We start from the raw sequence: 12,379 nt of genomic DNA, 5'->3' as shown, positions 1-12,379 counted from the left end.
CCTTTTTCTCTGGAAGACAAGTGAAGGTGAGTTTTCCCTTCTCCTTCTTTTGTTTTAAACTGCAATAAAAAGAATAACAGCTGCAGGAACAAGGCTGGGAAGAGAAGAAAGTACACCATGTTGATACAGAAAATATACAGTCCTTTCAAAACATAAAATTAACGCTGTTTATGATAAATAACTTTGCATTTTGTATCAGTAAACTTTTACTTCTGCATTTTTCAGTATTTTCACCCTTCCTTTTACTAGGAAAAAGTGACAAATGACTACCCAATCTTTACTAAACTCACTATAAAAAGCAATTTATTCCTCAAGATGGATCCACCACAGATCTACTCAGGACTCAGGCACACTGCTGGATGTCTGCACCTCACTCTAAGTTTTCTACCTATGCATTACTGCTGCAATTTAATATAACCTACAAATACCAGTATAGACTATTCACCTCCTCACCTGTGCTTTGTGTCCTGGTTGAGACCAAAGGACTGATTCTGAATTAAATGTTATGTGTGTAAGAGAAAATTTATTTAAAATAATAAAAAAAACCCAACAAAAATTATCCCTGTGTACACGCAAAGAGTTCATTTAGCATATATGTAACTCAGGACCCAAATCACGCTCCTACACAGGAAGAGTGGAATATTAATAGCATTAGGTAGCAGCACAAGTTGTATGAAATTAAATACCAGAGGAAGATAAAAGTAACTTATGAAAGAAACTCCAACAGATATCATGTACAATATGATTTTGGGCAACTGAAGTTCCTTTAAGGTGACACTACTGAATTCTAAAAAAAGGCAGCCAAGTGGGTCTGACTTCAATCATTTGACATCAGTTGGAGAGATCAGAGTCCATCTTCCAGCAGACACACATTGGCTGACAGGGAGAAAACCACAATTCTATTAACATGAATTCTACCATTCATGACTGTCTCCATAAGGACTTATCACACATTACAAAGAATTACAGCAGATAAAACATTTAAGGGATGCAGTCCAAGGCTGTTGTGATGTGCTGTGGCCTTGCCTCTGAGCAGCCACTCCTTCATGGACAGACAGGGTTACTTACCTGTATTTTTTGGTGTGCATATGTGTAATTCACCTATTCCTTTGTTGAACTCTGTCCTACTGCTAAAATACCTTTAATTTTGCAAAAACAAATCTAATCTCTTCCCCAAAGCTAAATGAAACAAAATATAAAGGACTGAACTTCAAATCTAGTGCTACACTGAATAACCAAACTCTGTGAAAACAAGTGTCTGCACTACTCCTGCCCTACCCAGTGTGCCTAGAGAATAAACTGCTGGTATTTCATTCTGATAACAAACACCCAGCTGATACAGTACCAGCATAAGGAAAGTACTTCCTTACCAGCTCATCTGATCCAATTAGTGCATCATGATATTATTTTCTATTTGAACGTGACATCTGAAGCATGAACAAGGAGCTATGGTCCTATCAAGAGAAGATACTAATAATATTTAGCTTTTAATATTAGTCCGATGATGAATGGTTCTGGGGCTGGTTCAAAAGAAAAAAAAAATTGGAGAGAACTAGTGAAGGTGACAAGGGACTTTTCCTCTTTCTTAAGTATTATATTAAAAAAAAAGTCCAAATTGTTTTATATCTGTGTATGTGAAAGATTTAGGCTATTTTGATGACAAACCTCTCAACGGTAGTTTAATAAGGAGTAAAAGTTCCTACTCCAGTCCTCTTAATCACAGCTTTGTTTTTTTAATTTTTTTTAACACAAAGTGCTGAATGAATAATACACATTTGTCCTAAAGGAAGATCTTCAAGTTCCCTTTCTAAGGACCTGAATAGATATAAATAGGTTATTATAGAAGATGATGCTTCAAAACTTTCTTAGTGCACATGGAGATTGTATTGGAGATGATGGAAGAAGGAAATAAAAGAGGCCTCACTCCACTTCAAATGGTCAGTAATTGAAAGGCTTGCCCCCTTCTGATTAACACCTTTTTGCATTCCCTGTTGAACTGTTTTTGCAGGCACAACTTTCCTTGTACTACTTGTGCCTAACTATAAAGAAAACACAGCTTTGATTGGAACCTCTAGTCTTAGCCCGCATAAAGAAGTACAGTTTTAGGGTAAGATTTATAGATGAATGTATCTATAAATTCTTAAGCATTTACCTATAAATGAACATTTAGATCTGTACTAAATACTATCAGTCAACAGTGAACTTGATTTCAAATTAAAATTTAAATTCATTGTGCTTATCAAATACATTATGCTTAACCAAAAAATGTACAGAATGTTCTAGTTTAGGGGCTTTATGATTTTCTGTTGCTTGATACACAAAAAACAAAAGATATAATAATTACAATATAAGCATAAAAAATTCAAACTCATTACATAAATATGATGGAATTTATCTCTCACCTTTCATGCCTATCTCCTAGATATTCCAACACAAGCCAGCTGTCAAAGGATTCATTTCTTAGTCAGCTGAGAATATAAATTCCTTGAGAGATACAAGCCCATTCAACTCAGAAAGTAATTTTAGGATGAAATGCATCTTCCTCTGGAGATGCTCATTTCCTCCTATACATTGCTACATACTTCTAGTAGAATTTCCCTTTATGTAAAGCAGTGTGCATATTATTCAAAATACACCCAAAAAATTGATCATAAAATGTGATGCAGACTCTTAAAGACCTGCTTTCCAGGGATTTGCCTTGTTAGTGCACTCATCTGCTACAGCAGCCGAACTCCATGAAGCGCACAGTGGTTTGAAGCAGTGACTGTATAAATCTGCCCAAACCAGACCTTGATTTAATAGAGTTCAGATCAACTCTGAAAATAGGAAGCTGGAACTATAAAGCTGCAAGATATCAAAAGTCAACCAATCAAAGGTAATCATGCTGGAAACGTATTTTTTAATGCAGAGGCTCAAACCTGGACTTAATCAAGAAGAACAAGCTCTTCTTACAAATGCTTACTATGAAAGATGTGTGCAATGTGCCAGCTTTATTGCAGGTATAAAAGTAATTTCTACAATTTAGCTTTATACCTGTATTATGGATGGAAAAATGGACATGAATTAAACAAGAAATCATTAAATTACACAGTGAGAACTGCATACTCCATTAACATGAGCAATATGACAGAATCCAGGTGGTTAGCAATAAATTTACTTCTGCAGTCAGCTTCATTTATAAAAACAGCATTTCTCTAGTACTGGTCAATACCAGCAAAAATACCTACACAGAAAGTGAAAATTTCATGTAAGTGCACAGAACAGCTCAATAAGGATGTGCAGTTGAGGATGACAAATGTGCAAAATTCCCTATCAGAAGCCCGGGGCATGTAAAACGCTACTGATTTAAAGGTTCCGGCATGTGAGTGTCAGAGGTCAAAGCAATGAGCTATTAAAGATACTTTCACTTCCTCAGAAATAAAGTGCTGTCTTGGGCTGGGAGGGGAAAGGTTAGAAAAGCTGTTTATCTGCCTCTCCATTCCCATTCTTCCTTCTGTCAGGAAATTCTACAAGCTCCCGCACCCCACGCAGGGTTAACCCCGGGTCACATCCAGTCCCTGAGTAAGTTCCCGGATTTGATTAAAGTGCAAAGACCACATGGCCACAGGTTGCACTTTCTCACTGCAGGGTTTGGTAAAGCTCAGCTCAGAGAAGCCTCGGTGGGACAGAGCAGCCCAGACTCCAGCACGTTAATGCTGAGGGAAGAGCGAAGCCGCAGCCATCGGTTTGCATAAATTACAGGGGTCATTAACAAAGAGAAAATGTCACTTTGTCTGAGCTAAAGCTGGAATAAGAACTACAAATCCATGGTCAGAGCAGAGTGTTAAACCAGCGGGAAACCCGCAGAGAGGGGAGAGACGTTGTCCCCTCCAAGAGCCACGGGGCACGTTCAGGACAGCCCAAGATGAGTGTAATAAGGAAAGAATCCACAAAGATGCCAGGAGACTGTGGAGACAGGGATACTCTGTTGGGCTGCAGAGGTATGAGCAGAAAGGAACTGCCTGGAGCTGGAAGGGATGCCAAGGCATTTGCTGAGATGCAGGAAACTGCGAGCGGCTGCTGGATTAGGTGCAAAGCTGAAGGAAAACACCTGTTGCAGGCAAACAGTGGGCAAGGGAAGTCTAATTTTAGTATATTTCTATTAAAAATATTAATGTCTTATATGCATGAATATGTAGAAATATATATAAAAAATATATTTTATGCATACATAAATATTTACAATATGTGCTGTATCCCATTCTGAATTTCATCACTTAACAGAAGTTTTTAGTTCTAGTTAATGTAGTACCAGAACCTACCTCGAAACTTAAAAAGCCTTGTCATTGCTAAAAGGGCTCATTACAAAGAAGAGATATAGGAACTTGCAGCTGAAAGCTCTAGCTGATCCAAGGACTCATCAGATGTAAATATTAGTTATAACATGTATTAGCATAATCTATATACATTAGTTCTGTATAATGTCTCTTCCAACACGTGCTGGTAATTTCATTCAAATCACAGAATCATTAAGGTTGGAAAAGACCTCTGAGATTGAGTCCAACCATTAACCCAGCACTGCCAAGACCACCATTAAACCCTGTCCCTCAGTGCCACACCTACATGTCTTTTAATGGCTATAATTAAAAAAAAATACACTTTTATGAAAATAAAGGTGGCATTGTCATATTATACCTTTTTATACAAAGGTATAATAATTTGTCAGATGGCAAATTCATGCCATGATGTAAAATGCCATGATTTATTTCTTAATAGAGCTGTTGAACTTAAATAAAATAGAGAGGGGTTTAAATTTAGAATTGTGTCTGAAAGATGTCATTCAAAACAACCTCATTTATATAACACTTTCATTGGTTTTCAATATATTAAAATATTCCGTATTTTGGCATTATTTTTTTAAAGAAATCAAAACATCACATAGAAGGAATATTAAGACATAAATCCTAAGTAAATAACGCAATAACAAAAATAATAGAACATGAAAAAAAAAAAGACAGCAAGACAGCCTTTAGAAGAATAGCCATATCTTTTCTTTTTAACAACTTAGAGATTTTAACAAAGAACCCATCAGCTTTCTTCTCAGTTTTCTTAGGTGGGTTTGCACATCTGGTTCTACAGATCACTGAGGCCAGAGTATCAACCTCAGTTTCTATGTTTTATTTGTTCCTAAACCTTGGACAATCTGTTATTAGTCATTACATGACGAAAATATCATGTGGATTGAAGGAGTTTTAGAGTGCAGTCTATTTTGTCAGCTTGTTCTTACCAAATTTATCAGCTGAGTGTGGACAATGTCTTCCACCAGAATCGCAGTTTCATGGAGCGGCCTGCGAGCATCGCCCAGGGAAAACCTGAAACAAAGAGGTTATTGCAAGGTTATGGAAATCAGTTATAAAGAAAAGAAGTATTGGTCTCCTGAAAGATAAAAATAAGGAAATATGAGTAATAACAACAAGGTTAATACACCTGCATGTACAGAAATGGATCACTCAGCCTGGTGCAAGGATTATAAACCAAAGTGATGTGATTAGTGGAACAAAAAAGCTGTAAGAATGTACACTAAAGGATGTGTGGAGACAAACTGAAAGACTGAGGAAACAGAGAAAATCCAGTTTGTAGGAACATTTGTGTACAACACTCATCAATAAACTATGCTGGCGAACTTGCACAATGGATGGGGAAAAGACTGACATACTCCACTTTATTGCCTCAGTCTTCACTGACAACCTCTCTTCCCACACTTCTTTGGATGATGTTTAATGTCCTTTCCAACCCATCACATTCCATAATTCTGTGAGAAAATAATTTTTATACATAATAATGTATGTGAGGCTCCTAAAGTCTAGGTCATAAAGAGATTATAGTGTTCCTATAATAACACAAACAAAAGCCAAGGTGAGGACAGCAAGCAGCATTAAATGAACTGTGACAATGGGCTTTGCAAGGTACTTTTTCCTCTTCCTACTTCTCTTACACTTCTTTTTCAGCTATTTGTTCTTCTCTAAGAAATACCAGCCTTACATGATTCTAAAGACAACTCCTATGCTGTTTAGTATTTCCTCAGAACATTTCTGAGAATAAAACATTTTCTTTCCTCCTAAAGTTGAGTTTTTAAAATACAAAAACTTGTACATAAAATATATTCATTATAAATCACATAGCACAGGCCAACAATAACACTATAGATTCTTACAAAAAGAGTGAAAATTTATTTACAAGTAAGACTCAAATCATTATAGGTGACTTAATATATCAATTATTTCCTTACAAAAGTATTAGTCTGCCTTGCAATATAATAAACTAATATTTTATCTATAAACAACTAAAAAGCTCTATAATAGGGTTCTTTATCTAATCATGAAATTATGTCCAGTGTCCTGCAAAGAGCATTTAAAATTTTAATAATAAATTAATAAATTAATAAATAATTAAAGAGCACAACAAGAGCCACTCAGGCAAAATCTGAGCATAATCCACTGTACTACACTGGTCATAGCATGAGGAAATTACACTCTGCATTTGTCGCTTACATTTGTCTCTCTTGTTGGGACTATCAGCATCTTAAAGACAAAGTTGTGTTTTATAAAATGTTGTACATTTCTAAAAGGAGCACAACTCAAATATTTTTTTCTTCATTATGCAGGGCTGCACATGTGCATGGATTAGAATGTCAGGCACTTCCTAGGACTGTAAGGGCAATCCAGCAATCCATTCAGAGACTATTAAATAACTTAAATTGCAAATACATGCACACAATATAGGAAATACATAGAAATATAAATATTTATTATCATAGTACATTGAGAGATTAAAAAATATTTAAATCATCACAGATTCAAAAAAAGTGCTCATACACGATAAAGCTCAAGTTTTGTGGTTTTTTTTAACAGTAAGGTTTGCAAGCAAATGAAAACAACGATATTTGTTTCTAATCAAACAGGGTACATAAAACCAAGCAGAAGAGTTATCACAAGCATGATATACTATTCAATCTTAACTGCTGGTCCTCTATTTTTTTAAAAGTAATTATTCTTTCTTTTTAAGGCTTCAAATATAAAATAAAACAACTATGCAAGACAGTAGTAAACACCTGGTGTCCAACATTATCAGCTTGGATATACATTTCTCATGTTCACAATTTTACTCAACACCTCAAATACACAAATTAAAGGGCTTGGGGTGTCTTTTCCAAAGACAACAAGTGCAAGAACCAAAATCTGTTTTTGAGACAGGATGCTGCTTCTATGCTGAGCTCCCCTCCCCATCTGCATTCAGAAATCTCTCTCACTAGTAATTGTTCCCCAAACAGCAGGAGGGGCAGAGGAGCTGCGGTCATGGTGCAGCACATCGATGCAAAAGGAGACAAAGATCAAATCTCTTTGGTCCCTTTTGGTGGACCATTCAGGATAAAGGGCAATAGCTTCAAACTGAAGGAGGATAGATTCAGAACAGGTACTAAGAGGAAATTCTTCCCTTTGAGGGTGATGAGGCCCTGGCACAGGTTGCCCAGAGAAGCTGTGTCTGCCCTATCCCTGGCAGTGTCCAAGGTCAGGTTGGATGGGGCTTGGATCAACCTGGGACAGTGGGAGGTGTCCTTGCCCATGGCAGGGGCTTGGAACAAGATGATCTTTAAGGTCCTTTCCAACCCAAACCATCCTGTGATAGACCAGAGCTGATGCTGAGACATGAAGAAAGGTTAAAATCAACTGCACTTCTCGATTTAATAGAAAATCAAGTTCCAGATGCACCTATTTTCTCCTTCCCTCACTTCCATGCTCTCTACCTTTCAAAGCTACTTCTATCTCAATTTGCCTTCACTGTTTTCCCATGTAATTTCTGCCAGCTTCTTTCCCACACACAGAAAACTAGATACTGGCATGGTGGTTTCAGCAAAAAGTAAAAACCACCACACCCACCCACAGCCGCTTCCTTTCTCTTTGCAATGGATCCAGGATTTTCAGATACTAAAATAAAAGTAAAGCTTCTACATTCGTTAATTGTATTTGTACAGCATTTGATATGTCTCTTGATTCTAACATGCTTTTAGGACAACATTCTTTAAGATACCAAACACAGCCTTTTTTATGTCTTTCTGCTACCAGAAGTAACAATTAGAAATGCACAAGTAGCTTATTGCTTTAACTCTTACATTTTTTTCCTTCACTTTTGCATTGTACCGCTCCACAGCAGAATAAACACTAAACTACAAGTCAGATGGCTCAGATTTTCCCAAGTTGCAGAATACAAAGTAGTTTAAGAACTAAAAGAAAACCTCTTTTAAAAAAAGACCCCCAAATTTGGTGCCCTTGCTTCTGGGAAGTGAAGCTGAACTTGATGCTTTAATACAAGTTATGAATTTCATTTCACATGTGCTTTGCTTTTATGGTTCATAAGAGGCTTTTAAAGAAACTTCCATTCACTAGACATAAGTCTTCCTATGAAACACATAAAAATTCTGTTGAAAATAAAGAAAAAAAGAGCTGTTTCTCCACAGGTAAATACTGAAGAGGAAACATATCAAAATACAACATTAGCAGGGCATCAAGCAGTAAAGTATTATGGAAGACAGTACTGGTAATAGAAGCATCAACCCATTAGACATGTCCTACAATAACAAAGCCTTCTTAGAAGATCCTATTTCAAAGGTTTGTCTGTTTTAAGGAAACATTTTTACAAGGGGGGGATCAACTTACCCAGATTTTCACAGGAGGATTAAAATAGTAGCATGGAGAAAGAAAAGACTGCTGCAGCGCTTTTATTGTTTACTTTTAGCTTCTATTTCTAATTTATTTAAGTTCCTGTAATGATGTTTCCAGGCTCTTCAAAAGGGTAAATGTCCAAGCCACTAAGTGCCTACATGAAGTATCATGGTACTGTGTGTAAACACACGCTCATACTTGGCACATGCTAAGGTCTGCCTGCTGCTCATGGTGCAGGGACTGACATTTGTAAGAACTTCAAAATGGGCAGCTACAGAAATAGATAAAACACTTTTTGCTATATTTTCGGAGGTTTAAATGCCTGAGAAAGGTATTGGGGCAGGCAAGGCATAGGCTTGGTTCAAACACCCTGATGCAGAGCTCTCCAGGTGGCCAGACCACCAGGAGAGTAGACTGTGGAGACAGAGAGCTGCTGCAACCTCCCGTCCTCCACGGCCTTGAAAAGCTGTCCTGGCCAGAAAGGAACTATAACCAGGGTGGCTGGGAGTGCACTGAGCTAGAATAAACAATTTCCCTCACTGGGGTTTCTACTGAGTTCACACCATAACAAGGCTGCCCCAGCGCATTCAGAATTTACCACCTCAAATAAATGTGATGAATCCAGCCTAGGGAAAGTATAAAAGCAGCCAGGTAGTCTGGTGGGAAATATGTGCTGCTTTTTTTTTATTCTCTTCTAGAAATCCCTAACAATTCTCCTTTTCTGTTTCTAGATAAAGGATGAGCGTGTGCCCAGGTGGGCAGGAAGGCACCTGGGTTGTGTCAGCAGTGGTGTGGCAGCAGGGCCAGGGCAGTGACTGTCCCCTGTGCTGGCTCTGCTGGGACACCTCCAGTGCTGGGGACAGCTCTGGGACCCTCCTGACAAGAGGGACATTGAGGGGCTGGAGCGTGTCCAGGGAAGGGAACAGAGCTGGGGAAGGGTCTGGAGCACCAGGAGAGGCTGAGGGAGCTGGGAAGGGGCTCAGCCTGGAGAAAAGGAGGCTCAGGGGGAACCTTCTGGCTCTGCACAACTCCCTGACAGGAGGGGACAGCCAGGGGGGTCAGGCTCTGCTCCAGGGAGAGGATGTGAGGAAATGGCTTCATCTTGTGTCAGGGGAGGTATAGATCGACTATTAGAATAATTTTTTTTCACAGAAAGGTTGGTCAAGCACTGAAACAGGCTGCTCAGGGCAGTGGTGAAGAGATTTAAAAGGCTTGTAGAAGTGGTTCTGAGGGCCATGGTTTAGTGCTGGGTTAGTGGTTGGACTCAATGATGCTAGAGGTCTTTTCCAAGCTGAGTAAGTCCATGATTCCACGACCCAAACTGCCATGGGGCAAGCAAATGCTTCTGTCCTGAACACAGAGGTATTTACTTGCTGTGCCTACAGCCAGGCTGGGACTGTGGAGCACAGGGATCCATGTGCCTGTCATGGCACAGTGACCTGAGAGGGTGCACACAGTGTACAGGGGAGTGTAGCCCATGACTGGGATTGTAAGAGCCAAAATGAGGGATGTGGGGCTCCAGGTGGCTTTTTAAAATGCTGTTTATTGTATCCAAATGATACAGCAATTCATGGGTTGTGGGTGACAGGAGCCCAGCCCACAGCCTTTTCAGCCTCAGCTGTGGGTTCATCTGAAGCCAGCTCTAGTTCTGGTTACAATGCATTATATACTTTTCATTGCAAAGCATCTTAAAACATTACAACCAAATCAACACCTTTACTATTACCTATGGCCTATCGCAACTACTAACATTACCATATTCATGCTACTATTTTCCAATCACAAAAATTTAGTATGTTACAGTTTAATCTAAAAGTTGTTTTTCAGTTTTCTCATGGTGGAAAATTTTGAAATCTTTCTACTTGCAACATGGCATTTTTGTTTGCCTGTGAAAATCCATTTGCTTGGTAAAAACATCTTTTGTTAGAGGTGGATTAATCTTTTGCTCAGTCATAAGAGCCTCTTCCAACTCACTTGCTCTTTGCATTCTAGTTATCCAGTAAGACTGGCTCAGTAATTCTTTTCTTCTATATCAAAACTTGCTATCATTTCTATTCCTTCTTCAGATTCTACATTCAAAAAATCTTTCTGTTATACATATATATCTGTGAGACTTTCCTGTCAAATCCTTATTTTTTCCAACATTGCGCATGAGAGGTTTGGGATCCATGTAACAATCTGGACATAAATCTGGGCTGCATTTTGGAGAGATCAGGGGGTTTGTGAGTTGGCTGCTGGAGGGACCAGGAGGTCCCCAGCAGCTGCTGGGGAAGCTGTGGGATTTGTTTGGTCAGGCCCCTTAGATGACAGAAAATTAGGAGACTCCTCTGATGAGGAGTCTTGCAACAGACATTTCAACAGACAACCCAGAGGAAATAACAAAAGTATAATACCTTTTTCAAAGCTTCAAAAGCTAAAGATAACTCCTGTTTCTGCTTGCTTTTTTTTTTTTTTCCAGAAAATTGATCAGACACACACAGGAGGACACCCTGTATGGAGAGTGGAAGAGGAAAGAACAAAATCCAGGAAGAAAGTTACCTGAGTAAAAGGATGATAAATAGGGGAAAGAGAGATAAATAATGAAGTCTCAAAATAATTTCCATTTCATGCTAAGATACGTTATATCAGAGAGAGAGGGGTGAGGTTTATGTTTTGTAGACTTCAGTCCCTCCTAATACTGCCTGTAAACTTATTGAGACATTAATTTTAAAAATATATAATCTGGCTTGCTATATTGCCTAATCTTAAGGAAAAAGGGAACAATCTAAAGCACTGAGTTATGTTAACTAACCAGCAATGTCTACCAGCACTACCTGAAAAAGCACTGGAATTTATATTGCTGTTTATATGTTTGCTCATCAGGTCACTCCCACCAAAGCCCTTTTAGAAAGAAAAGGTAATATTCCATAAGAGTTCATAGCTAATATATTTATCTGCTTGGATTAATGAAATCAAGTATGCAGAGGTTTCATACAACATGCTGAGCATGGTTCTTTACCAGGATTTAATGCAAGTGTGATGAGTCAAACATCTCACCTTGATGATGTGAACAGCAGTAACTCCCCACTTTCCTGCTTCTACAAAGACTAGAGATGCTACAGGAAGTTATAAAAACTAATTACCACCTATTTATGCAGCAAGTGAAGACATCCTGCTGCCTTATTTAAATGCTATAATATTAACTCTAAGAATTTGATTATTAAATTATTGAATCATTACTAAAAGAAACTCAGCTAAAGGAAAACACTTTTCCTCAAGTGTGTAAAGCAGTGAGAAGGGCAAGTACAGGAAGAACCTGAAATGTCAGATACAAAATGAGGCTTTCTTCAGTCTAAAATTAAGCCATGATGATGTCTGCAGATATTGGAAAAGCATAAACAACAAGAAAAGAAACATTACATAATACCATTTAATTATTCAAAAGTACATAGTGACAAGTAAAAGGATAAAATTTAGAAAAGGAACATTTAGAACAAATTAGAAGGAAAATATCTGAAAACAAGAACCCTCTGTAGCCATCACAGAAGGAAGAGAATCTTCACTGTGGGAGACACAGAAACTAAACTTAGCCAAGAACCAGGGAGGGGTCTTGTGATGCTAAACAAGTACACAAAGGAAATCTTGATTATGTGAATTAAAATAATTACAAAAGAGGTATAACCCCATTCCATTATGGTATA

At 38.1% G+C, this 12,379-nt stretch overlaps 1 protein-coding gene across 1 annotated transcript in view; it reads right to left on the bottom strand.

Annotated features, from left to right (window-relative positions):
• SUPT3H (SPT3 homolog, SAGA and STAGA complex component) overlaps positions 1–12,379 on the bottom strand; it is a 254,476-nt gene that overhangs the window by 123,396 nt on the left and 118,701 nt on the right. The window contains exon 3 of the mRNA XM_033056187.2: positions 5,267–5,351. Coding sequence (XP_032912078.1) covers positions 5,267–5,351 — 85 coding nt within the window. The remainder of the gene's footprint in view (positions 1–5,266; positions 5,352–12,379) is intronic.

The sequence above is a fragment of the Catharus ustulatus genome, chromosome 3 (genome assembly GCF_009819885.2).
Source record: "Catharus ustulatus isolate bCatUst1 chromosome 3, bCatUst1.pri.v2, whole genome shotgun sequence".
Taxonomy (NCBI): domain Eukaryota; kingdom Metazoa; phylum Chordata; class Aves; order Passeriformes; family Turdidae; genus Catharus; species Catharus ustulatus.
This window is presented reverse-complemented; position numbering and strand designations above follow the sequence as displayed.